The 27,154-nt window shown below is 42.8% G+C and overlaps 1 protein-coding gene across 1 annotated transcript in view; it reads right to left on the bottom strand.

Annotated features, from left to right (window-relative positions):
- The window catches only part of LOC147688983 (calcitonin gene-related peptide type 1 receptor-like), a 2,326,554-nt gene that overhangs the window by 903,267 nt on the left and 1,396,133 nt on the right, over positions 1 to 27,154 (bottom strand). Inside the window, exon 9 of the mRNA XM_086941876.1 lies at positions 22,260 to 22,386. Within this exon, the coding sequence (XP_086798002.1) occupies positions 22,260 to 22,386 (127 nt within the window). The remainder of the gene's footprint in view (positions 1 to 22,259; positions 22,387 to 27,154) is intronic.

Raw genomic sequence — 27,154 nt, forward strand, 5'->3', positions numbered from 1 at the left:
ATAAAACGAATTTCGTGGCACGCAGTGCATCACCAAATGCGATGCAGTTCGTGTAATGAAATTCGGTATATTTATTTATATGTTTACTTACCTGTAAAACTCTGTAATTCATACATTACTACCACCCACCCTGCCCACATCACCGCCCTGCAGGTCATCCCACTACCGACCGCGGCTGTTCACAGGCTAGACACACACTGCTGGGGAGCTAAACGTGATATTGCATGACATCTGGGCTTAGATACAACAGTTATATTGCGGAATGGTTGAGTGGTGTAGATTATTGTGACCAACATTAGGATATGGGCCCATGGAGGCAACAGTTTGATTAAGTGACCGTGAGTATATGCTTAGACATCTATCCTCTCTGCATGTTATGTTCTATGTAAAGTTGCTATACTATTGGGCTCTCTGCCTCAATGTAGATGACATGTCTGCAAGAGTGCTCGTCTCTCCATTTTATTTTTTGATCGACAAAAAGGAATAAAATGTTGCTATTATGAAATGTTATCAATTTTTGGTACTGCTACAATGCAGAAAACAATGGGGTGTCCAGTTGTGATCTATGTTACCACTGGCCATGTGGGCCCCTACCTGGGAAATAATGTATGAAATAATCAGCCAAGAAGTGAAAAGGTACAATTAAAATAATGTTGCCTTTTGTTCCTACAGGTTATGTTATGTAACTAACAATTGTGTTGCCAGTTTTCCATTTTATGGTTCTCTAGCTCTTGTAGGTTTGATGCGCCCTTTAAAGCAGCCATCCGATGTAGAGCTGAAAAAATGCTCTCTTTACCCAGAACTCCATTGCTAACAATCACCAAGAATAGATATTCTAGAATCATTTATTGTGAAAATATTTTGTGGATGGTCCCATAAGGGTCTGGAAGGTGGTCTGGAGTCATTGAGGCTGATTAGGGAAGGTGTATCTGGCCAATTTGTGCATTCGTATTTGCATTGGTCGATAGGACAAATACATTTGTTTGATCCTATGTATATTGCACTTTGGGTTTCCAAACAAATGTATACTATTTATGTATAATCGCATTTTACATATCAGTCTTACAAAAGCAACAGAGCGCTGTACTTGTTAGGCTGGGTAGAGCCCTGTACATGATGGGGGTGAGGTGGGTGGGGGAGGCTACAGGTTTCCTGTGGCACAAGTAGACGGGCAACTCTTTAAATCATGTCAGTATTGCCGCACTCAAATGTTACTTACTCACTTGATTTAGTTGCCTCAGAATAATGAAAGACTGAGTCAGCTCGCCAGAATTCCTATTTGTTGTTAGCACATAGTTATCTGCAACTGGTGCATTAACCGGCAGTGCTGAGCGATGCTAACATACAGGAGCTGGCACTTGGAACAGCAAGGGGTGCACGGAGCCTCCGCATTTTCAAAATCCCTTTTATGTACTTCGTTTAGAGTCCCTTGACAATGGTGGCAGTGTATGGTATTCAGGTTACAGAGTTCTTCTTCTAGATACTGTCAAACATGCAGATATTGCAAAAGTAGAATACAATGTATTTCAGTAACCAGAGCAGGCGTAGTACATCAGGCTGTAAATGCTAAGCGGTGATCTGATGGCGTGTGCTGCAAAATCCTCGCTAAAAGGTGATCTGATGGTGTGTGCTGCAAAATCCTCGCTAAAAGGTGATCCGATGGTGTGTGCTGCAAAATCCAGCGCTAAAAGGTGATCTGATGGTGTGTGCTGCAAAATCCACGCTAAAAGGTGATCTGATGGTGTGTGCTGCAAAATCCTCGCTAAAAGGTGATCTGATGGTGTGTGCTGCAAAATCCTCGCTAAAAGGTGATCTGATGGTGTGCGCGATGCAATCCTCGCTAAAAGGTGATCTGATGGTGTGCGCTGTGCAATCCTCACTAAGAGATGATCTGATGGTGTGTGCTGCAAAATCCTCGCTAAAAGGTGATCTGATGGTGTGTGCTGCAAAATCCTCGCTAAAAGGTGATCTGATGGTGTGTGCTGCAAAATCCACGCTAAAAGGTGATCTGATGGTGTGTGCTGCAAAATCCTCGCTAAAAGGTGATCTGATGGCGTGTGCTGCAAAATCCTCGCTAAAAGGTGATCTGATGGTGTGCGCGATGCAATCCTCGCTAAAAGGTGATCTGATGGTGTGCGCTGTGCAATCCTCACTAAGAGATGATCTGATGGGGTGCGCGATGCAATCCTCCCTAAGAGATGATCTGATTGTGTGCGCTGTGCAATCCTCGCTAAGAGATGATCTGATGGTGTCCGGTGTGAAATCCTTGCTTAGCGGTGATCTGATGGTCTGCGCTGTGCAATCCTAGCTAAGAGACGATCTGATGGTTTGCGCTGCAAAATCTTGGCTAAGAGGTGATCTGATGACGTGCTCTCGAAATCCTCGCTAAGAGATGATCTGATTGTGTAAGCTGTGCAATCCTCGCTAAGAGATGATCTGATGGTGTGCGCTGTGCAATCCTCGCTAAGAGATGATCTGATGGTGTGCGCTGTGCAATCCTCGCTAAGAGATGATCTGATGGTGTGCTCTGTGACATCCTTTCCTTTCTCAGGCCCACCATTGCCCAGGTTAGTTTCTAATATTACCGTGTCTCCAGGATTCTTAATGAGATCACTACTTCAAGGATTCGGCTTTCCTCTACTGCTATTTTTACCCTTTTGCAAGGTGAATTTAGAAAATGAAGTATCCCTCTTGAGCATACAGATTTCCCCAGGAAGCGCACTGATTGCCAGAGCGATCTCACTGCTTTATACCACAGAAAGTGATGTTTAGAAAAATATGTATGCCTTAACCCCTAATGTTCGTCAAAAATGTTGCCTGTTTGTGACTATTAGTAATCCAGCCAGCGCTCCACCCCCAGGCACCCCAGATAAAAATGCCAGCAATTGTATTGTCAGTATGTAAGAGGTACTGGCACCTGCTTGCTGGTAGACAGTCAAATACCGAGTGCTTGATAAGCCTAAATTACCGGTGAAATAGCACCCTTTTTACCCTTACTTTTTTCCGCCGCTGAAGTTCTCAGTTTTCTCCCTCTTAGCTGTGTTTTTTTTCCTACCTCAGTGATCCAGAGCTTGATCAGTGCTTCCTTTTATGTTCATTATAAAGTTCTGGTGAAAGAGTTGAAAATGAGGGTCTTCTGGACATGGACACGTGTTTTCTATTTTAGTAATGTCCCTTTATATTTCTCCAAGTCATCCAACACCATCAAATGACTCCCTTTTAGAAAACATAGTTGACATAATAAAACCGATTTGCTGAAGTTTGCCTTGTTGAATGCTGTCTTTGTGCTCCAGTTTTTACATTAGAACACAGTCTGGTGCTCACAAGATTTCCATATGTTTCCATATTGCATTGTAAGTAACACAGGCCTCCTTTGAGAGAGCCAATTGCTATCACCCACTTCTCCACTGCCGCAAGCTGACTCCGTGTATAGCTCACAGTGAAGAAGAACCTAGTGTAGGTTATCTAGAACAGTGGTTCTTAACCTGCTGGCTTCTGTGGACCCCACCTAATCATTACTAGAACCCAGGGGGCCCCTCCCCCTCCCGGATCATTATTTTGGCATCTGGGGTCGCACGGAGTCATTACCTGAAGCTGGGGACCAGTGGCTTCACTAGGGGGGTGCGGGGGGTGCGGACCGCACCGGTGACACCAGCCTGTGGGGTGACACCGTCAATTCTATGTCTCTGCTGCAATTATTGTCCAATTAAATTTTTGCTATAATACGACGTCAGCGTCCGGACGTCGATGACGTTTGAAACGTCACTCACGTGACGTGCCTGCTCCCAGACCCGCCATTTTAATTAGCCCGCACTGCCCTAGCCCACCACTACACGTGCTTAAACTGTAAGCACTGCCACTGCTGTTTCTTTGCACCAGCAGCAGGTAAGGAAGCGCCTCGGGGTGGAGTGGGGGCAGGGCGGAGCGCGACTCCTCTCATGTGCAGAGGCCCAGACTGTGTGCAGCCGAAGCCGCCCGTCACTGCACCAAAGCAAGCAATGCACAGGTGTGATAAGTGCACCTGGGCTCCCTCGTGCATGAGAAGCCCCTTCCTCAGATAACAGTACAAGCAACCTCTCGCTAAGCGCCTCGGCGCCGTGGAGAGTACGCGCTATATACACACATGCCCGCTTAGCATGCATCATGCATGCAGCATTTGACCAGGACTAGGGTGGTCGAAGAGGTGAGGCGTGGGGGTTACTTATCTTGGTTAGTTTGTGTGTGAAGACCAAGACCATGAATAAGTCCAGCGGCATATTTTCAAATGTTTGTTCTGGCTGAAAACATTTCTGTTATTTAAGTCATATTTGTATAAAAGCAGTTATATACATAGAAAGGGTGTTCTCCTAGAACAACCAGTCCTTCCCCTTCCTTCCACGCCCCCCCCCCCCCCCGCAAAAGAAGGTACAACTACAAGAAGACACTCTCTGCCACACAGCGGCTACTGCTGGCTTAAACGCCTCTGGACGCTAGGGCTTTAGTGTCTCCTCGTAGACTCTCTGTAAGATATTCTTTGTGTCTTAGTGGACCTGGGTAAGGTGCACAGGGATTGGTGATGGCCTACATGGATTTTACGAGTGACAGTTAAGTGTTTTCCCCAATATAATCGGGGCGAGAGATGCCATAACATTAAAAGAGTCTTTTAACCATAACATTGACCTTTGTAATATAGTGCACGCATTTTGCACTCTCTATAATGCTCTAAAACGTATTGTATTGTCTGCGGGATATAAATAATACTTCCTTTCGGTCACTGATTGCAGGCTATCCTTTTCCTCCAGGAGCCGTTTTATTATAAAATGTGAGGCATGCTTCCGGTGCGTGGATGATTTGTAAGATATCTCTGCGGGTTGGGCAAATGCTGCGTCGATTGGTGTGCAACCTCTGCAGAGTAGTGTGTGTTCTTTCAATTGTGGCTCAGCATATCCTTTGCAGGTGCTGATAAAAGGAGTACAATCGTAATAGGCGATCCTAGCACCTTGCGCTTAAAATACCTGTTTGTGGTGTGTCCTTTATAGATTGGCAATGACGACACGCGAGTTGGGCCAGTAAAGAAACATATCACTCTGGGTTTAAACACCTTAGTTCCAGACGCCGGTCAGCTCAGGCACGCGGTCGCTGCTTTCAAACGAGCTGCGTACAGACTACAGAGGTGTGCCTGGTAATCAGACTTACTGACCATGCAGTGGACCGACCACCCCCGCAGCTTCCACATGCAATAATATGTGTGTTTAGTGTCTCGCCCCCTTTATACCTCAACTTACTGCCCCCACCCGATTGCCCCCGCCCCCCACCAAGCTTGAGGGTCTTCTTGTTTAGGTCGTTTGCCAGGGCCCCTGAGAGGAAACCGGGGAATCAGGTAGCAATTGGGGCCCCAAACTTTGAACAGATTTTTTTAAAAACCAGGGATCATTCTGCCTAGTGCACACTGGTGTCCCACATGATCGTGCATTGTCCTAAGTAATATGTGTGGGATTCTGAATATATGTAAATTAAATGTGCTCCCCCCCTACTTTACAGCCTGCTGAGAACTGTCAAGTACATGTTCCCTTTAATTTGGTTTTAACTGCACGCCCCTCCCTGCCCCAGACACCACACCGTTGAGCTAGTCTTACTTTGCAGCAAAATGTACCCCCCAAATAACTCAAGTCTGATCGGTGTCATAATAAAAATGGGGGTATTTTATGCAGTGACACCACATGCACAATTGCCCGCACGAGATTCACGAGTGCGCGTTGTTAATACGTAACTGAATGTTGTTAGTTATTCAAGCACTGGGAGGGTGGCCGGCTCAGTCGGTGACATGGGAGGCAGACAGATCTGTGCAGCAAGCGCACAACCCACCATGCTATCTGTGCGGCGAGTACTCTAATAGGGAACCCCAGCCTGCAGGACATCATTTAAAAGGGACAAATTGCTATTTTGTGTTTTCTTATGGTAGAACTTCGCTTAATGGTGTGACAATCTAAGCACTTCTACAAATGATCTTTGATTATTAACGTTTATAATCAGTATAACAAGTTTGCAGGGGCCAAAGTACAGCAACTCCGAAACCGAAATGTACCTTTATTTTGGGGTTAATTTTACTCCCAAGGTGGGATTTCTTTTAATTTAGGTGTATTCAGGGGGGGAGTTCTGTGGAGCAGAAGGGCGCACATACAGACCACAGAGTGGAGACGGGGTGTGTTGGGCACAGGGTGGCGCGCTTCCTATTGCACTGCAGAGATCATGATGGGTAGGGTGCATAGATGGGGGAAACAAGACTGCTGAGAGGGGGTGGGCAGAAGGCGATAGTGGGACTGCTGAAAGAGGACTTGTGGGCTGAAACAGAGGACAAACTGTGAGTGCAGAGGACAAACTGGGACTGCTGGAGGGTGTGGGTGCTGGAGGTAAGAGGAGGGGCACACAGGGACTGCTCAGAGTCTGGCAATGGGAACTGGGAATGGGGTACGGGTAATATGGGAAGATGGGTGTGCAGAGAAAGGAAGTGACAAGGGGTAAGTCGTGAGGGGGTGACACCATGAGTTACCCGCACTGGGTGACACCAACCCTAGTGACGCCACTGCTGGGGACTCCAGACCAGGCATTTTTCTTAAAGCCTCCAGCTTATCCTTGGAGCTAGCCACAAGCTACTTCAAATACCCAAAGCAAACTAATATGCCACTTAAGAGCAATTGCTTACTATTTCATTTCACATTTATGCTTATTTAGACACTTGTCTTTTACTGAAAACAGAATCAACAAGCATTTGCAATGCAATAGGTCTCGCATTATTAAAGTTTGAGCTGTTGGTGTTACATTATTTAGCAATGCCAATAGCTCAAATTTTAATAATGCGAGACCTATTGCATTGCAAATGCTTGTTCTGACGTGTTGTCTTATCGTCCCCTATCTTTGTGGATGAAATTGTGGCTTAGGAGGGAAATAGCTTTAAGTAAGGACATTGTAAGTAACTGCCTCTCTCTGCATTATTGTTATTGTAATTCTTGGCGTCAGGGATTGCCTTATGGGTTTGGGAAGGGCAGACCTATTTACCAACCCTGAAAAAATGTGTTGAAGAGACCAGTGTTGGGTGAAGCAGAACTTATTTAAAAAGTAGCAGCTGGACAGGGAACAAGTGGAGTTGAGGAAGCCCAGCATGCATAGGCATTCTTTACTGAAAGCTGTGCCATCGACCAAGCCTTACCTTTTATGGCTTAATAGCAGCCACAATCGAGTTTTACTGACAAGGTTTCGATTGGACCTTTTTCATTATCTTCTGGTCCACTTGCGTACAGGGGCCAGAGTCTTTATCCCTGTGGCTCCTATGGGAAGTCTCCACCGGACATGATGCACTTTTTAATGTTTTGCAGTTTTTATGAGGTATCAAGAAAGTCCTACCTTAGCCCCTTTTAAAAAAGGCACATTTTAAAAGGCAGATCAGATCTGCTTTTATTTTTTTTACAAATGTTTTCTAGCAATTCAGCATTACATGTTCCCAGTTTTTTAAGGTCTGCGGTCAGGCGGTCAGTTGTGATTAATGTGGTTAGAACTTAACGTATTCCCGTCTTGACTCTTACGGTCATAGCCTGTCTCATCTCAATTGTAATTCAAAGGGCTGGGTTTGAGGAACTGTACTGTTATAAGTTCCATGTATGATGAACATCGAGTGGTTTTAATTTAACGTATTCCTGTCTTGACCCTGAAAATCAGCCACGGTCGGCAGTAGGAGTTCCTGCAGGGCGGTGACATTGGGAGGGGGAGGGGCAGGGTGCGGGGTAGTAATGTATGGATTACGGAGATTAACAGGTAAGTAAACATATGAATAAATAAAACGAATTTCGTTGCGCGCACTGCATCACCAAATGCGATGCAGTGCGCGAAACGAAATTCATTTTATTTATTTTATTTTATTTATTTATATGTTTACTTACCTGTTAAACTCTGTAATCCATACATTACTACCCCCACCCTGCCCCTCCCCCTCCCCATGTCACCGCCCTGCAGGAACTCCTACTGCTGACCGCGGCTGCTTAAGATGTTTTGTTGAAAATACGGTACAACGTTTTTAAAAGCAACTCCTGGGGCTCCAAAAGCTTACCTCCTCTGTTTTATGGTAAATTCAGGGATAAAAGGTGAAAGTGGTGAAATTATAGGTCACCCAAGCCAACATGCTAGTGAAAGGTGGGCTAAAAGCAAGTGGTATTCAGGTGGGTAAGCCTGACAGTCTCTGGGTTTCATCCTCCAAGTTAACAAATGTAAAAACTAGGTGCCAAACAGGAGGCTTATGATGTGTATTCATTGAAACATTTGTTTCAGGGGTGCTGACAGGATGAACAAGGGGTCAAAGCAACAGAGATCCCCCTATCTGTTTTTCAGGCTTTTAATAAAGGGAAAACATCTTCTGGTGGTATGGTTTCTTACCTAAAGCACCCTCAAACGGGTACTCGCAAAAGATGGGGGCTACCTCTGGGATTTCTGGTGCAAAACGTCTCATGTGGAAAAAGAAAAGGAAACAACGTGATATGAAATGTAGGTCTGAAAAATTAAGGTTTGCAAGTATCCCGGAGGAGTCTGCATTGCCTGATCATCGAATAAGTGTTGAAATGTTGAAATGTTGAATAATGTTCCTTCGCACCCAGATGTGGTGCCCAATTGTTCAGAAATTACAAGCCCATGCCCAAACTCTGAAATATCTGAGGTCGAATACATTGGATTTTGTCTCTCTGTTTAAAAGCAAATTATTGGAAAAAATGAGGCCCTGAGTTTGGTAACAAGCAAAGACATTGATAGACCCCTATGCCTCTCTTCCGAGTTCAAGGGTAACATTTACCTTTAAGATTGGCGTAATGTTGATCTAAGGGAATGTGGATTACTTAAAAAATAGAGGAATTTATGTTTTTTCTGTCAAGTCAAGTACTAAGTTGAATTGTGATAGCTCAATATTGGATACAGTAGGTGGGTGGAGAAGGTGGTCTGTCAATTTAAAGGACATTACCATATCCATAGGTAGAGTCATGTGGAGGAGAGTTGTAAGAGAGATGAGTTATCAAGCTGTAGTTGGGTTAATGGCACACTGAATGGGGCAAAAAACACTCCAAAGCTTTTGATGCTGCGGAGTTAGCCCTTTGGATAAACTAATATTCTGGAACATATCAGGCTTAGGATAAGCATATATGAAATTGAATTTTGTAGCGCCTTAAGCCATTAATTTTTTGTTTCCAAGAATAAACCTGGGTAGGTTTTGATTTTAAGTATGAGAATTTTTTTGTTTCTCTTGTGTAGCAAACCTTCTGTAAAAGGGCATACCAGTGGAGAAATCACTATTTTACTTAGCAATGATATTTATTGGAATCCAAAGGTATTTGTTCACCGGTCTAATCTTTATCTGTGCTTAAAGTCAGCTTTGACTAATGAGAATGGGGCCTGCTATATTTTTGCTTGAAAACATATATATCCCCTCCACTCACAGCTGGAAGAGTCCTAGTACAAGGTACAAGGTTGTTGGAGCCTGTTCTGTCCCTGAGTTTCTGATCAGGATGCCTGCCAACTTGCCCTTGGAGTCACTCTGGTGGTCCTGGGTTCAAGAAGTAGGCCCAGTCCTTCTAACCCAGGTAGGATGACAGCAGGGCAGGCAGGGAACAAGAGTGGTAGTCCTTCTTGCAGCAAAGCAGCACAGAAGTCCTTCTTCTGCATTTTTCAGAGGTCAAGATGTGTACTAAAGAGTTGAGTCTGAGGGTCCATTATTTACACCTGGTACACACTTTAAAATTAGGAAGAGATTTGGGGGTTTCCACCCCCCTGAGGTGTTAGGCATCCTACTCCTCCCTGTCCGTGCCCCCAGCTTGTCTGGGGAAACAAAAGACTAGAGACAAACCCTTTTGTGAATATTTTCAGGTAGACATTTTGTGATATGCAAGTATGGTAAATTACACCTTCTCCCCCTCATGAAGTTAGAGTGGCCCATCCTGACAACACCTAGCTCCCCTTAATCTTACTGTCTAAGAGGAATACATATAGACAAACAGCCTCTATTTCCCAGGCATGTCACCAAGGGAAATGCTGCAGGCACCTAATTATTAGTACAAAAAATGTCAACTTTCTAAAAGCTGCATTTTTAGAAATGTGACTTAAAATCAAAATTTATCATAAAAGACAACTATTTATTATAATTCTTTAGACACCAAACTCGACCTGTCTAGCTACTTCCAATTGAAACTTATCTCTTATTAAATATAATAAGGAAACCCAATGTTATCCTGGGGGAGAGGTAGGCCTTGCAGTAGTGAAAAGCTAATTTGAGAGTCTTTTACTACCAGGACATGTAAAACTTAAAAGTACATGCTCAGATTTTCCAATACACTGCACCCAGCCCTATGGGTTTTTCAGGGCCTACCCTAGAGGCAGCTTATATGTATTAACAAGGAAGGTCTGGGCCTGGCAAACAGTTAATTTACAGGCCCTGGGTACATGGGGTATCACTTTACTAGGGACTTACAAGTAAATTAAATATGCCAATTTGGCACATGTCAGTTCTTCCATGTTTAATGGAGAGAACACAAGCACTTGACCGGCATCCCATCCACTGATACTGTGGGAGCTTCAGGGCAAGGTTTCCCACACCCCCTGCATTTCTCCTTCTTTGCAGGTGCCTGAGCCATTCTTCCAGGCTCCAGGCCTACGTGACTCTCCTCTTGGGTAGCCATGGATGGACCAAGCGGTCAGGCAGGCCCACTCAGGCAGCCCCAACATTTCCAGGTGTGACTAGAGCTCTGCTTTTTATCTAGGCACTCAAAGTCTTTCCTTAGCAATCAATCCAAAGGCATAACAGGGCTCATAGGTACCTTAAAAGAACCTGAGACCCAGAGCCCCAATCGAAGGGAACTAGAGCCACCAGGTGGGGTCTCTCATGGTTATCTGCTACCACAACCTGATGGAATGTATTTACTATCACCTGCTCTGAGGCCAGCAGCTGATACCGGACGGTGGTCATACCTGCTCATGTGTCTCTCAGAACCTCCACCCTTAAAGATCCTAAATTCCACTCATAAACATAACAGCTCATTGTTTTTGAGCTAGATCTGTGTGAGTGATCCACTCTGAAGAGTATGTTTCCTCTCGCATGTCCTTTCAGTTGTAGGGCTTCTAATAGTTCTGGCAGTTCTTTGCAAACACACAAAAGTACTCTCTTATGTTTCTGTGTGACGAGTGTTGCATCCTTCTCGATTGTGAAACTGTGCACATAGTTTTTCAACTTCCTCATACAATTATTGAATACATTAGTGTACAAATTGAAGAATGTATTATCATAGGCCCAAACCATTTATAGCTAGCACCAAATCTAGCAAGGAGGAGTTCAAACTATACAAGAATCAACAAACGGCAGTCGTGGTTTCAATGGTACAAAAGGGGGTGGTGATGGACGGAGCATCTGAACCAATCAAACACTCACACCCAGTCAACAGATCTGGGTTTAATCCATCCCCATTCTTTAGCCCACTCTGCAACCCCAGTTCAGACATGGCCTCATGGGAACAGTCCAGCCCGAACTGCCAAGCCATGCCTTCCCTGGACCGGAAACAAGCTTCCTAGGACCGGTTTCTGGCATTACAGCCGTCTTCAGCCAGGCTTGCTTGAATCCAGTGGCAAAGTGAGCAAGGGACTCACGTCTGAGCATACCCTGCCAACTTATGGCGAACAAAGCGGTACAAAAAGGGGGTGGTGATGGACGGAGCATCTGAACCAATCAAACACAGAAACAGAGTGGGCTAAAGAACGGTGATGGATTAAACCCAGATCTGTTGACTGGGTGTGAGTGTTTGATTGGTTCAGATGCTCCGTCCATCACCACCCCCTTTTGTACCACGTGGTTTCAATGGTAGCACATCAATTTTTGTGTAAATTGAAAACTGGCATATAGTACTGGTGCCCCTCGAGGTTAAGAACAAAACACCCCACTACCTCAGGTGTCAATCCACTATGGCTCAACTGAACCCAGTGTACATGCTATAGATAACCTCAGCACTTTGACATGTTCATTAATTTATTTGTGGAAAGTTATCTTACTCAAAGCAAGGAGCAATAAGCAGTTTACAGTTCCATTTAATTTATATAGGATACAAGCACTCAGCAATATTCTCAATACATTTGATTCAACTTAGTTACAAAAACATGAATTTACAATGACACAGTATTGCAGGGGTGGAGGATGTAATACAGTAACCCTCCTGTGGAGCGATGGATCGGCAGCCGACATGTGTTTCGTTACATGGTAACTTTTTCAAGGCTTAAAAAACAATCCAGAATGTTTAGCTCAAATGTCATATGCACACAGGGTCTTCCTGTAAGGTTGACCAAGTCCTATTCTGTCACTGCGTATGTGTCTTCTGTAGCGAGAACCACACCACACAATTGTTGTGGGTCGAAAATGTGTCAATCCAAAAATAAGGGTATAGTGGCCCTTGCAATATGGATGGCTGATTTTTAAAGAGAATTGTCCAATGTTGCCTGTTCATTCATTTATTCATATGTGAGGCAGTGAGCCTCTTAGAGATAGAGTGCTATATATATCTATAGATGGGAAGTCTGACTTTTTCCTATCTCAATCAGGTATGCCTTTCTTCTGCTTTCTATTTACCCTTATCTTTATATCCCACTCTTTGCCAACAGGTCAACGTCTTATGCTCAAACCAAGAAGAAGCCACATTTTGACTCAAGGGTGTCCAATAAAGAAAATGGCACAGGGAGGAGGAGGACTGCAATGAGAAAGACCGAGACTTTGAGAAATTAAGATTACTACTCATCCCAGTCCTTAGATACATAAGAATATTTCAAATCCTCCCAACAGAGGACACTTCTGATCCTAAGAATCTGGATGCAATGAAAAAGAGCAAAATATAAAGGCAGTGGAAAAGCACCATATAAATAGGCTGTAGAGGGCTACATAAAAATAATGAAAGAGGCTGAATTGACAGCCCTACATTTGTCTAGTAAAGACATCTCTAGCAGTATAGGCCAAGGAATCACTGAAAAACCTAATGGCAAAAAGGTTTAAGAGGACCATGAGCTGTCCAAATGCAATTGCTGTCTGAGTGCAACTTATCACAACGGCCAGTGAACAGTCACAGGGCAAGTGTCTCCCAACACCCTTAAGAGAAAAACTGACAGCAAGGGTATTAGAATATGAACCAAGGAAGTATTTCACAGAAAGAACCAAGTCTGGGATATTATCACCATTCTTCATCCCTAAGGAATTCAAAAAGGAAGAAACTAAATCTAATGATATGATATCTAACAGATCCCTCACAACACTGTGATTCACAATAAACATAGTTTTGGATAGAATATGTAGCAAAGGGGGTTTCTTTGAGTCAAATAGGCTAAGGACAAGAACAGCCCTGCATATAAAACCCCACTAGGGTATTTTGTAGGCCCTAAGCAGAATATAGGAGAGTGTCTGAAGGGATGAATAAGAACATCAAGTGACAGAGGAACCTGACACTAATTGTGAAGCTGATAGGATACAAATGTCATCGATCTAAGGGCAAAGAGGAGCAACCATGACAGAACCCAGTAAACTGTTATCAACTGAAGAACCTCCAGAAACAAGTGAAAAAGCACCAGCAATGAATGAGGTGCTCCATCGTCTGGTACCGGTGCCCTGGGAGAAAAAACGTATGAAGTCACATAGAGCCACATGCATCAAAGGAAATTGCATTTGCAAACGGTGCGAATCGCAAAATTCGGCCGTTTGCGAATGCAATTTCCATTTTTGGGATGCATCAACATTTTAGTAATTTTCGCAATTTAGGAAATCGCAAAATTGCGATTTCTTAAATTGCGATTGCTTTTAAGAAATCTCAAATTTAGATTAATTAAATGCAATGCATCAAATTTTAAAAATTTGCGAATTCGCAAATAAGAGGAGCAAATTACCATGAAGTTGACCTTCATGGTAATTTGCGAAAACTTTGAAAAATGCACTAAAGTGCATTTTTCAAAGTTCAATTTCACACACACACATGCCCTTGGGGCATGTGAGTGTGCAAAATGTACTCCTAAGCAGATTTCAGGGGTGCAACAGGGTGTCCTTTGGACACCCCTGAACCCTTGAAATTGCATTCTTAGTTTGCGAATTTTCAATGGTGAATTGCAAATTAAGAATGTCTTTCCATTCTTTCCTATGGGCCTCTAGGCCCATAAGAATGAATGGGGAAGTATTCCTTAATTGCGATTCTCAATTAGAGAATCGCAATTAAGGAATTTTAAGAAATCGCTATTTTTATAGCGATTTCTTGATGCATTGCAGTTTGCAATTCCTTAATTGCGATTCCTTATTTTTCGCAATTAAGGAATCGCAAAATGCAATATTAATGCATGTGCCTGATAGTTATCTTTCCACTCAAAACCAAAGGGAGCAAGCCTCTGGTGCTAAAGCTGGCCATCCTGTTGTTCCCTGTTGACCGAGGAAGCAGATAGAAATCAGCCGGCACAGCAATAGACCAAATGCCCTACCAAACCCAAAACCTTGGGAAAAACTTACGGAGCTAAGTAGAGACCAACTAACAGAGCTCAGACCTGTAAATGTCAGAAGCATCCTGAAAACAACTGGAATGTTGATAGTTCAAATTAACAGGTATTGGGTATAGTCATCAGTGAGATCGAGCGAGGTTAGCCCCCCAAGGAAACAACATACTGTAAGGAAAGCAACATGATGCAAAGTGATAAGCAACTGGGTTACTTAAAGATTCTCGATAAGTCCAAACCTCATCGGATCTATGGAACTGGAAATATGTTAAATCTGCACCACAGTAATAATGCGTCAAGCAGCAACCCTGTGACAAACCAGCATAGCAGGCTCCCTCTCTCTGGACCAAAAGTGGCATAGACTTTTGGAGGCTGCACTGGACCAACTGAAACTGAAAGTTGGTACCCAGCACAGTACCCATTCCTCTATGCAATCTAAATTATCTACAGGAACCCACTGCAGTTTTGAGACACAGGTAAAGGAGGGAAACAGAAGGTATTTAGAATATATGTGTAAACTCTTATCCCTCTGAAGATTCCCTGGGGAGGACATCAAGATCAGGCCCACATAACTCTAGGTCTATGAGACATAATGGGTAGCAGGAGCCAGTGAAACCTGCTCCAATGCCTGGCCATCCGTGAGCCACCAAAATAATCCAAAGAGGACCAAAGGAGAACAGACGAGTTTTCAAATACAGCAGAAGAGCAAAGTTGCACTGTAAAGAAGATCACTGTTAAGATATGACATTTCTTTTAGAAAATAATGTGTTTTACATTTATTTCAGTTAGCATAACTAGACCACAAAATGAATGTACTGGGCCTTTGTCTATTTGTACAGACAGCGGAAGAAAACCTGACTTTTAAGGTTGCACAAACCAGTTCCTATATGCATGCTTTTTTCTCTTCTGTGTTTTTCTTTTCATGAAATAATCAGACTGGAATTCATTTCATGGTGTTGTTTTCTTGCACTATATCAAACTGTGCTCCTTAGGAGGAGGCTATATCGAGATGTTCTTGTATGTTGCAATAGTCAAGGCTTTGTTGCTTGCTGCTACAACTGTATTTCTATGAATTTTAATTGGAATTATTGTTTAGTTATTATTAATAGTGCAATGTCAGTTCCCTTGTTGTTAGGGTAATGGGATTATAATTTGTTTATTAATTTAAGTGATCCCTAAGAGCCTGTTTATGTAGTACAATTTTTATGATGTTGAGTGGTGTATGCCATGTATCTTCATGTACATCTTCATACAATATCAACAGTGTTGTTTTCCATTTCTCCGAAACTATAAAACGTGCCTTTTCTGGGATGTGTGCCAGACCTTTTATTTGCTTTCAGGTCAACCAGTCCCCACCCATGTTGACTGGTTTATAATTTTATAATACGACTGTTGCTTTTGAACCGATGGTCTCCACGTTAAGCTATCTGCTGATAAATATTTTGTATTGACTGTGTACATTTATGTTAGTTCATTACTGAACTATTTTTTGAATATGGATAAGGAATTTATGTTATGACTCTTCGCAACTGAATTATTTTTTATGTAATATTGATGCTGATTTTAATATGACTAACTCATTACTTTTTTGCCTTCTGTATTGATTTTTATTTTGAATAATCCTTTATGGTATTGACTTGGAATATTGTCCTTCAAACATGTTCTTAATTTGCACTTGGTCCCTCTCCTTTAGGGCTCACACAGCCCTCATCCTTCGCATTTGCCCTTTGAAATTATTAGTGCAAAGCACCAATACTAATAAAGATTCATTATTTGAATGCTTTGTGGAAAACTTATTAAAAGAAATCTCCATCTAGATCTTTCTTTCCACAACATTTCTTTCTGTGGCATTCTTTAGCAAAAATCATTGTAAGTGAACGCTTTTATGGCATGCGACACAGCCGTGAGTAACTTGGCATGTGTGCTAAAAGGGAAGTAGGTAAATTGTGCAATGTATTTTTTTATGTGAGATTGGTAGACTGAGTCACACAACTTACTCGAAATTAATAATTTACTGCAACATGAAAAAATATTATGTAAGCTGTGGAAAGACAGGAAGTGTGTTTGTGTGTGTTGAATGAGATGTGTATGTCTCCGTGTGTGTGTACCTGCTAAAAAGTCCCTGGAAATATTAGTTAGATATAGACAAGTCTGTGGACTATGCCTGCATTCAAAGCTTTAAGTGGGATGGAAAAGGTGGGGATCGCTGCATGGTGGTGGCAATGAAGAGTACAATGTGCACCTTGATTGGGACGTGGTCTAATTCACATAGAGCAGAATACAATGCTTCATAAATTGATAAACAGATTGATCTTTTACAAATGCTTCAATTGAGAACTCCAAGCAACGATATATTTAATTAACAGTTTGCAATGACATTTTCTTACTTGTTTTTTGGAGGTATTGGCCGCAGTAAAACTGAAAGGGAAGTGCTCAGGAAAAATACTGGCATTTTGAAACAACTCCCACATTTTCTGTTCTACTGCTCTATTTTCAACTGGTCGTCCATTTTCATATGAAAGCGTAGCCGAGGCTGTTGTTCCTTACTTTTTTTGATCAGCAAATGGAGCAGTACTTGTTTTATACCAGAGCATATCAGCATGTGTTCGGCATCACATTCTAGTACTTGCGGTTTCTAATATTTTCAGTAATTCATTAGTAAAGAATTATTTACCTTCAGTTGGTACATCCAACCGGTAAATATCGCAACTGCAACGTGCCAGAATGCAATAAGGAACTTTATTCTCATAGGGCCCATTTCAGGAACTTTGGGCCATATGTATCAAGCCGTTTTTGAATCGCAAAGGCCGAAATTTGCAGAATTTCGGCCTTTGCGACTCACAAACGGCCGTTTTGCACGTTTTGGAATGTATGAAACATTCCCAAAATAAGGAATTGCAAACTTGTCCGATTCCTTATTTTTCCATAGCATTTAGGGAATCGCAAAATTGCGATTCCTTAAATGCTCTGTATCTAGCAATTTTAGCTTGCGAATTTTGTGTAAGAATTCGCAAATTACCACAAACTTTCAGTTGATGGTAACTTGCAAATTCTTCCAGAAATGCACAAATTGGCATTTTTAAAGGTGGCATGTGATGCACACACATGCTCATAGGGCATGTATGTGCGCCATATGCACACACATGTTCTTTTCAGGGGTGCAGCAGGGTGTATTTGAGACACCCTTGCAATAACTCTCAAATTGCGATTAGCAAATTGCGAATTCGCAATTTGAGAATTATTTTGCATTCATTCCTATGGGCCTCCTGGCCCATAGGAATGCATTGGAAATTATTCCTTAATTGCGAATTCGCAAAATGCGAATTCGCAAATAAGGAAGCTAAAGGATTTGCAAATAAAAAGCGATTTTGTTCATACATACCATTTTGCATTTCCTAGATAGCGAGTCCTTAAAATTCGCTATTTAGGAAATGCAAAATAGTTTGATGATACATATGGCCCCTAATGTGGAGACTCCGAACTAGTAACTTTACAACTCACATTCAACCTTCATGAGTTGGCCCCATTGTCTTTGCAGCCACAGGAAAATGAGAAACTTTTGATACTGGGAGAAGAAGCAGAAAGTGAAGGCTAGAAAAACTCCATGAGGGATGCTCAGCAGGAGTAAGGGCCACCCAGAGTGCAAGGCAGCCGGAGAGGAAGGGCCCAGTAGCATTGTGAAGTGCTAGTAATATTTTTGCACTTGCACATGGTCAGACTGGCCTGTGGGCAGTCAGACGGTACCCGAATGGCTGGTCTGATTGGTCAGTATGTGGACAGTATTTTCGGCTGTTTATAGGCCTGTTTTATTGTCTGGTGGGCCACTATTTTCTCTGATATTACCCCACACACTCCCAGCAGGAAACACAAATACATTCAGTCACTCATATATTTCAAAACATATATACAGCTTTTCTTTACTAGTTCAAAACTGCCCTGATTTGCAAATGTGGTTCACTTTTTATAGCTATCTGATTCGCTAATGCTGGCTACTTTTATTTTGGTGCACAGGACCATTTTCTGTCCCAGCCCATCTCTGTGTTTACAAAGTGTCCTTACTCTCACATTTTCGGTCATATAGGACATCACAGGACATTTGAGTCACAGGTCTATCAGCCAGATTCATCATTGTAAAATCGGCTCGCAAAGAGCCAGATTCTGAGAATCTGCCCCTTTGCGAGCGCAATTTTTGCATTTGGGATTCATCATCCCAAATACAAAAATCGCAAATTGCGAAATCGCTAAATTACGAGGAATTGCATTTAAGGGATCTCTATTTGAGATTCCTTAAATGCAATTCATGAACCATTTTTGAATTGCGAAATCGCTTATTTTGGCCGCTTTTTACCGTGAAGTCTGACTTCGTGGTAAATAGCGAAAACTTTGAATAATGCACTTTAGTGCATTTTTCAAAGTTGTATGTTACACACACATGTCCTTTGGAAATGTGTGTGCGCAACATCAGTCTATATTTACATTTCAGGGGTGCTACAGGGTGTCCTTTGGACACCCCTGGCACCCTTGAAATCGCATCCTTATTTGCGATTAGCAAATTAGTAATCGCAAATAAGGAATGACTCCCCATGCATTGCTATGGGCCTCTTGAGACTTGAGACAAGTTTTTTCATGCTGAAGATGAGTGCATACGCAGAGGGCCTGAGAGGGTCCCGCCTCAGCACCCAAGGATCTAGCAGAATTTGAGGCCCGGATTTACTGTGATTTTGCATTATGGATTCATCACAATGGTGGAGCTGACTTGACACAACATCATTTTTTGCATTTACTAAGCATCACAAAATCACTTTGCATAGGTTTGCATGGTTTAGTAAATACAAAGTAATGCAATTTAGGAAAATGGAGCTGCCATGCACTACTTAGAGATGGGTAGGCATTACATGGCTGAAGCATGAGCATGGGCTTACATCGACCAATGAAGTCTGATGTAAACTCGGATTTGAAAATACTTGTAAACCTGGGTTTACACAGAAATGGTGAGCCTACCCAACAGGCTTAACAAGGGGAAATATCTTATTTTTTCCTCCTCTTTCCTTCCTCTTTCCATGTGTGCTGCATTCTGCAGCACTCATAGAATGAGGAATGTGCCTCTGGAATTTTTTGGGCGAGAAGGGAATCCCTTCTTGCACAAAACCAAACCTGCCCTTAATGCAGGTAACCTTGCACAATGGTACAAGAGTGTAAGTGGTTGGCAGCACATATTGAGCCGGCACAAGGAGAGAGCAGAAATGCTCCATATCTAAATTTCTGGGGAAAAGGGGGTTTAGGGCATGCGCAACATTGGGGCGAACCAAGTCAGGGTTCTGATTAGCTTTAAGAACCAAGATCAGAGCCATTAAAACAGTTAAAACAGACAACAAATGCCATGAAAAACCTGACAATAATATTAAAATGTAAACAAATATTTTTCAACATTTCTCAGTGTCTCAAATGAATACATGCAATTAGATCCCTGATTTTAGGGACATTTATTGGAAGTAATATTTTTTAAGTATTTTAAACTATTTTGCTCTTACTTTCATAGTTCTAACGCTATACCTGTTTATGGAGCAATGTGTACAAAAAAGCTTGTATGATGCTATCAGTGATGTCATCAATGATGTCATTTGAGATATCATCAGTGATTTCATAAATTATGTTATGGACCATGTCTTGAGTGATGTAATATCTGAGGTCATAAGCAATGCATGCAGTGCATGGTGGGGCACATGTTTTAGTTAGATCTGCTCACTATAACTGGTGAATTTCAGTTTTTTTTTTAACACCTTCCGTGCGGTTCAGATTTACCGCCGGTGCTGGGCCCCAATGTAAATGGGTGTGGTCATGACGGAACGGTTCCGTCATGAGCACAGCCCAACCGATGCTCATGACGGAACCGTTCCGTCATGAGCATCGAAGGGGTAAAGGATTATTGTTGTTACTGACATATTCACTAACTATAATGTCACTTTAGCCTATGGTTCTTTAAACAAAAAAGATCTTTTTATCACATCTAACCATAGCATTACGTAAATATTTGGTTGTTTTCAGTGAATTTTATTCTTTTTTATTTTTTTTAACAAATGCAGATCTTTTCACCACACCTAAGTATAATGCTATTTTAACCTTTGGTTGTGTTTACTTGCATACTCTAGACTACAGCTGTGTAAAGGACCACAAGGTAATGTCTACAGTTACCTTGTGTACATGTAAGTTTGGCAATATGATTGTTTCTCAAGCGTCTTCATATAGAAATCAGAGACATAACAAATGCTCATATAGAGAATAGAACAAGAGTACAGACATCCACCAAGCAAGGGTACTTCCTCCTAATTATATGAAGTGCTTCTTTGTTTGGTGGAGATGTTCTCATATTCCTCTGCATCAGGAATGTGCCATCAAAATCAGCAGGAAATCCGCTTGGATCACTTTGGTAATTGGAGCTGTCCATCTGGGTGCTGGAAACGACATTGCAGCCTACTAACAAGGAAGGAGCGGTGTCAAACCGGCAGAGATTGTAGGTGATTTTGCTCATTTGCATACTCAGCAGTATTTAAAAGGGAGTACCATGGACTCTGCTCTTAGGCCAGGAGATGACAAGAAAGAACGTACTCTTCTTAGAAAGTCACTGCAGAAGAGACTGCGCTGCAATAAATCAATGATGCTTCAACTACAGCACGGATTTCAGGTCATTTTTCAAGGTGGCATTGTAGAGAAAGCACACTTGCTTTGCCTTAGCCAAGCGCAAGACGTTAGGATGATTTGTCCTCTACAGAAATGGAGATTCAACGAGGGCACCTGCTAAGTATATTTTGTGAGTGCTTCCCTTGAAAAGTTTAACTTCTGTGAAATCAGCATTAGGGCTGGAATGAAAACTTGCTGGTGTATTTATCCAAGAAGAGCTCACGGTTTTAATTTTAAAAGAGATGGGGGCTGTTTGGCCCCTTTTTCCAAAGCATATTATGGCCGCAGGAACCCCATCCCCCGGGGCCAACATTTACCATAGGGCACCCACAAACAACAAGTTGCGGGCTGCAGTGGAGACCTAGAGCCCTCAGACCCCAGCAGCTCTCACCATGGTACGGAGGCCGGCATTGCTCCCGTCCAGAGATACCAGCTAATAATGCGGGGTCAATATATCATCCTGTGTCCCTGCCCACATCAGTATGGGCAGGGAAAAGAATAAAAGTGTACTCCCAGCTGGCGAGAGCATTTTTAAAGTCTAGGGCAGAGTTTGTGTTTGGTCAAGTTTGGCAGGAGTTTTGAAAAATGCTCTTGCTTTGCGGGAGCAAACACAAGATTCCCTGCCTGTGGTGGCGCTGGCTGGGAAACTGCTGTGTCCAGAGGTGGGCTTTGCGCTGCCGGAACAACATTCCAGTGGCACAATTCCCTTGTAAATAGGCCCCACAATAAAAAAAAAATAGAGGAAGAAAAAAATGAAAAAATGGCATAAAGGGAGAAATCAAGAACCGGCTAGAGTGACACAAAGAGCCAGCAGCACTTGCTAGTGGTTTAATGAGGCCTAGGGGACTTCAAGACTTCATAGCCTTGGTATTCGGAGCCCCTCTTTTAAATATTACAGCACGGGCAGAGCAATGAGCTCCAGCACTCATCCATTTACAAATTAAGCACTTCATCAGATTGTAATATAGGACATGGTGTGCACCATATAGTTGCGACACTGGCTTAATACTCCAGGATTACTCATTTAATTCTCAGGCATTTTAGAGGATACATTTGAATAAAATTAAACGACTCACCGGATTTCTCTTCACAAGGTCCGAATTGGGCACGACCACCGCGAGGTGGAGTATTGTAAAAAATGAGTTGAGCACATAGGAGGAGAACAAATTCTTATGCAGGGTTATCCTCTGACAACTCAGGCTCCTAAAATAGGGAACACATGTTATAAATTACACGCCTTATCCCCAGTTTTTTCATTTATGTAAGAAATTGTGACAGATGTCAATGTACTCACAAAACAGTCAAATTAATGTATTACTGGGCATATGTACACATTTTAACTATGAAACAGAAGTCAACAAAACTTTATCTCATAAACAAGACAATTGGCTCTGGCCACAGTTCAGGGTGGATAAGAGTATGTTTTTGGAGCGTGCTCCAGTTCTGTGATCTCATTGGGATTTAGCAAAATGTATTGATTGAGATTTTCGTATTAATGAGGGAGCTTATGTGGCTATACCCCTAGACCTTGCCAGATACCAAGTAGTTGTGTTTCCCCTTCCTGTGGAAAATGTTTTGTTTTATGTATGAAATCGGTTCTTATAAATTGAAATCCCATCCAGCGGACCGTGCATCAGGTTCTTGCTCCAGAACACACAAACACAGCTGACAGGCCTGCACCGAGATCCGTTATAGACGTGGACCCCTTTCTAAAAGTCAGTAATGCATGTCTTATTGTTTGCCTTTTTAGAAAATGTATATTATCATTACATTCCTGTCGGGATGGCACAGGAACTTTCCTTTCCCTTTTTTGAAGGTTCACCAAGGAATGTGAGGTTATTTCGCCTTTAAAATACATCTACAAAAATGTGCATTTACCTTTATTAAGTGTTCCTCATTTGGGTTCCGCAAACAAACTTTGACTCTGAGGGAGAGTCTGATTACAAATGTAGGTGTTATTTATCGTACCTAGTAAATAACGATACCACAGGGCTCGGTATTTACCAGGTGCAATAAATTGCACCTATTACGAGTTCCCTTGGGAATAACATGCAGATTTTGGGTTTTTAAGGCATCAAAATCCGTATGGTACAGTAAATACTGTTGCTTTGCCTGTTTTAAAATTGACAGGTGTGACCTTTCGAAATGTAATAAATGTTCAGGTATTTAACGCCTCCGATATTTACGGGGTGATTTAAATACCTTCAAACACGTAAACAGGTGTTTACATAAGGGTCAGAATTTAATGAGTAACTTGTAATCTGTGCCACAGTCCTTGAACCTTCCCTTTTTTATCCATAACAGACCCAGACAAAGACATTGATGCAAGTCTTTAGCCCCCTAAGCAAGGGGTTGCAGAACTTAATTCTGCGCAGGAGTGATTATCCTTTGTTCAAGCAGTGGGACACTTGATGAGCCGAGGGTCAGGTGACACTAGCCATTTGAAGTGACTCCTCGGCAACAAAAACCAATATGTAAAAAGTTCCCAAGTGCAACACTTTCATCTTTAGTAGCACATTATGTTAACTTTATTGCAATCTATCCATAGGCCACCATTTTCAGTGAAATCCAACAAGGCAGAACCTTCCTGCTCCTGGAGAAGGTTGGTGGCCCTCATAGGTTATGTCTAGGCTAATGAGGATTCCCATGTTACCTAACCAAAACAAATTGACTCTGGGGCAGCTTTTATCCAAATAATAATAATAATAATAATAATAATAATAAGTCATTTGTAAAGCGTCTGGCTACACAGAACTGTGTGTCCCCGCGCTAACTGCTGTTAAAATACAGAGATCCAAAGGCAGCTGTAGAAAAGAAGCTCAGGAGAAGTTACATGTTGGGGAACAGAAACGTTTTCAGTTTTCCCCGAAATCTCAGTTCAGATGGCTCCATCCGCAAGTGGAGCGGGAGCGCATTCCAGTGTTTGGAGGCTAAGTACCTGAAGGAGCTTCCTACCATTTTGGCCCTGAAGATTCGAGGAAGTTTAAATAGCATCATGCCAGATGATCTTAGGTTCCGGGTAGGGCGATGTATAGTGAGGAGATTTTTTAAGTATTCAGGGCCTTTATCCTGAGCGATGCCATGAGCATAGCAAAGGGTCTTAAATTTGATCCTCTCCCTAACCGGAAGCCAGTGAAGTTTGACCAGGGCAGTTTTTGCGGAAGTTCTACGTGAGAGTCCGAGCACAAGGCGTGCGGCAGCGTTCTGCACACATTGCAGTTGATGTAAACCCTTCTGACTGAGCACAATCAGGAGGGCATTCCCATAATCCAAATGGGGAGTCACTAGCGCGTGGACAATAGTTTTTCTGGCTCCGGTAGGAAGGAGATCCAACACCTTTCGAAGAACCTTTAGTATACCAAAGCACCTTCCCGTTACCCTGCTGACATGGGTCTTGCCAGAGAGGTCAGAGTCCAGCATAACGCCTAGGTTTCTTACAAACTCCACGGGAATGGGCAGGTTACCCAATTTGATAGGCCACCATGATCGAGACCAAGCAGATGTTGCTCTCCCGATCACCAGTAGTTCGGTCTTTTCGCCATTTAGACGAAGGCAGTTGTTATTCATCCAGACCGCTACTGCAGACATGCAATCCGAGAAATTGGTGGCATCTTCTCTTCGGTCAGGAGTTAGCTTAAACACCAGCTGGGTGTCGTCAGCGTAGCTGACAATGCCCACCTCTACAATGTGAGCCAGGGGTTCCATATAGATGAAAAATGAAATGAAAAAGGAGCTAGATAGGATATAGTATATACTAGCAACAAAAGGTCTGTTTTGCCAAAGTCTCATTTTACACTTAATGATAAATGGGCAGGACTCACCCTTGTGCCATTCAAGTTATTGAAGGTCCTGAAACTTCCTAACTGCCTTTCTTTAGCAGAGTCACATACCTCATACCCATTCCATCCAGTAAATGACCAAGCCATTGGTCCTGCTCTGGGAACAGTTTCATACCTCCGCAGTAGGTGACACACTGGCGGGGAGCGGGCATGGGAAGTCTAATGCTAATTTGTCCACTGGATACTCAGGCAGAAATGTATAACTTTCTAAAAAATTACTTTTACTTTATATTATCATATACCCAACTTCACGAACCAGTTGGATTTTAATACATGTAAATAGTGTTTGAATAATCTCAATAGCTTATTCGATGCAAAGTTATATAACTAGCAATGTATTTTAGCTTTTCTCATACAAAAGGTCACATCATTGATACAATTTATGCAGCATTTGCTTATGTTGCTTCCGGTCCAGGAAGGGCCTGGCTTGGCACATGCTTACGTTGCCCTAAGTGGGATGGGTATGCCCAGACGTGGTCCCGTACTCACTACACCACTGGATTCAAGCTAACCTGGCTGATGAAGGGTGATGCCTTGAAACCGGTCCCAAGATGCTTGCTTCCGGTCCAGGGAGGACCTGGCTTGGCAGTTCGGACTGGACTTTTCCCACAAGGAACAATGTCAAAACTGATTTGCACATGGCTGGGTCCAAACTGGAGTGTGGTGGTGAGCAAAATAATGATGGATTTAACCCAGATCCTTGTGACTGGAGGTGAATGTTTGCATTGTCCAGCATTCTGTACATACATTTTTTTTTGCATTTGTCGCCCTAAGTGGGAAGGGTATGCCCAGACGTGGGTCCCGTGCTCACTATACTACTGTATTCAAGCTAACCTGGCTGATGAAGGGTGATGACCTGAAACCGGTACCAGGGTGCTTGTTTCCTGTCCAGGGAGGACCTGGCTTGCCACTTTAGGATGGACTGTTAACACAAGGAACAGGGTCAAGACTGATTTGCATATGGCTGGGTCCAAACTGGGGTGGTGTGGTGAGCAAAAGAATGATGGATTTAACCCAGATACTTGTGACTGGGGGTGAATGTTTGCATTGTCCAGCATTCCATTCCATCAAATCTTTCCTTTGCATATGTCGCCCTAAGTGGAAAGGGTATGCCCAGACGTGGATCCGGTGCTCACTACACTACACCCCTGGATTAAAGCTAACATGGCTGAGGAAGGGTGATGCCCTGAAACCGGGCCCAGGATGATTGCTCACGGTTCAAGAAGGGCCTGGCTTGGCAGTTCGGGCTGGACTGTTCCCACAAGGAACAAGGTCAAAACTGATTTGCACATGGCTGGGTCCAAACTGGGTTGGTTTGGTGAACAAAAGAATGATGAATTTACCCCAGATTCTTGTGACTAGGGGTGAATGCTTGCATTGTCCAGCATTGCGTACATCAATTGTGTCTTTTGCATTTGTCACCCCTAAGTGGGAAGGGTATGCCCAGACATGAGTCCCGTACTTACTACACCACTGGATTCAAGCTAACCTGGCTGATGAAGGTTGATGCCCCGAAACCGGTCCCAGGATGCTTGTTTCCTGTCCAGGGAGGACCTGGCTTGGCAGTTTGGGCTGGACTGTTCTCACAAGGAACATGGTCAAGATTGATTTGCATATGGCTGGGTCCAAACTGGGGTGGTGTGTTGAGCAAGAGAATGATGGATGTTACCCAAATCCTTATGACTGGGGGTGAATGTTTGCATTGTCCAGCATTCCGTCCATCAATTGTTTCTTTTGCATATGTTCCCCATAGTGGGAAGGGTATGCTCAGACGTGGGTCCCATGCTCACTACACCACTGGATTCAAGGTAACCAGGCTGAAGAAGGGTGATGCCCTGAAACCGGTCCCAGGATGCTTGTTTCTGGTCCAGCGAGGCTTGGCAGTTCAGGCTTGACTGCTCCCACAAGGAAGAGGGACAAGACTGATTTACATATTGCTGGGTCCAAACTGGTGTGGTGTGGTGAGCAAAAGAATGATGTATGTAACCCAGATCCTTGTGACTGTAGATGAATGTTTGCATTGTCCAGCATTCAATCCATCAATTGTTTCTTTTTTTTAAAAAAAGTTTTATTGGGATACCAAAACACAGAGCAAAAAAAACACATTAACTGAAACGACATAAAGAAAGGCT

This window comes from Lissotriton vulgaris, chromosome 10 (assembly GCF_964263255.1).
Source record: "Lissotriton vulgaris chromosome 10, aLisVul1.2, whole genome shotgun sequence".
In the NCBI taxonomy this organism is placed as follows: domain Eukaryota; kingdom Metazoa; phylum Chordata; class Amphibia; order Caudata; family Salamandridae; genus Lissotriton; species Lissotriton vulgaris.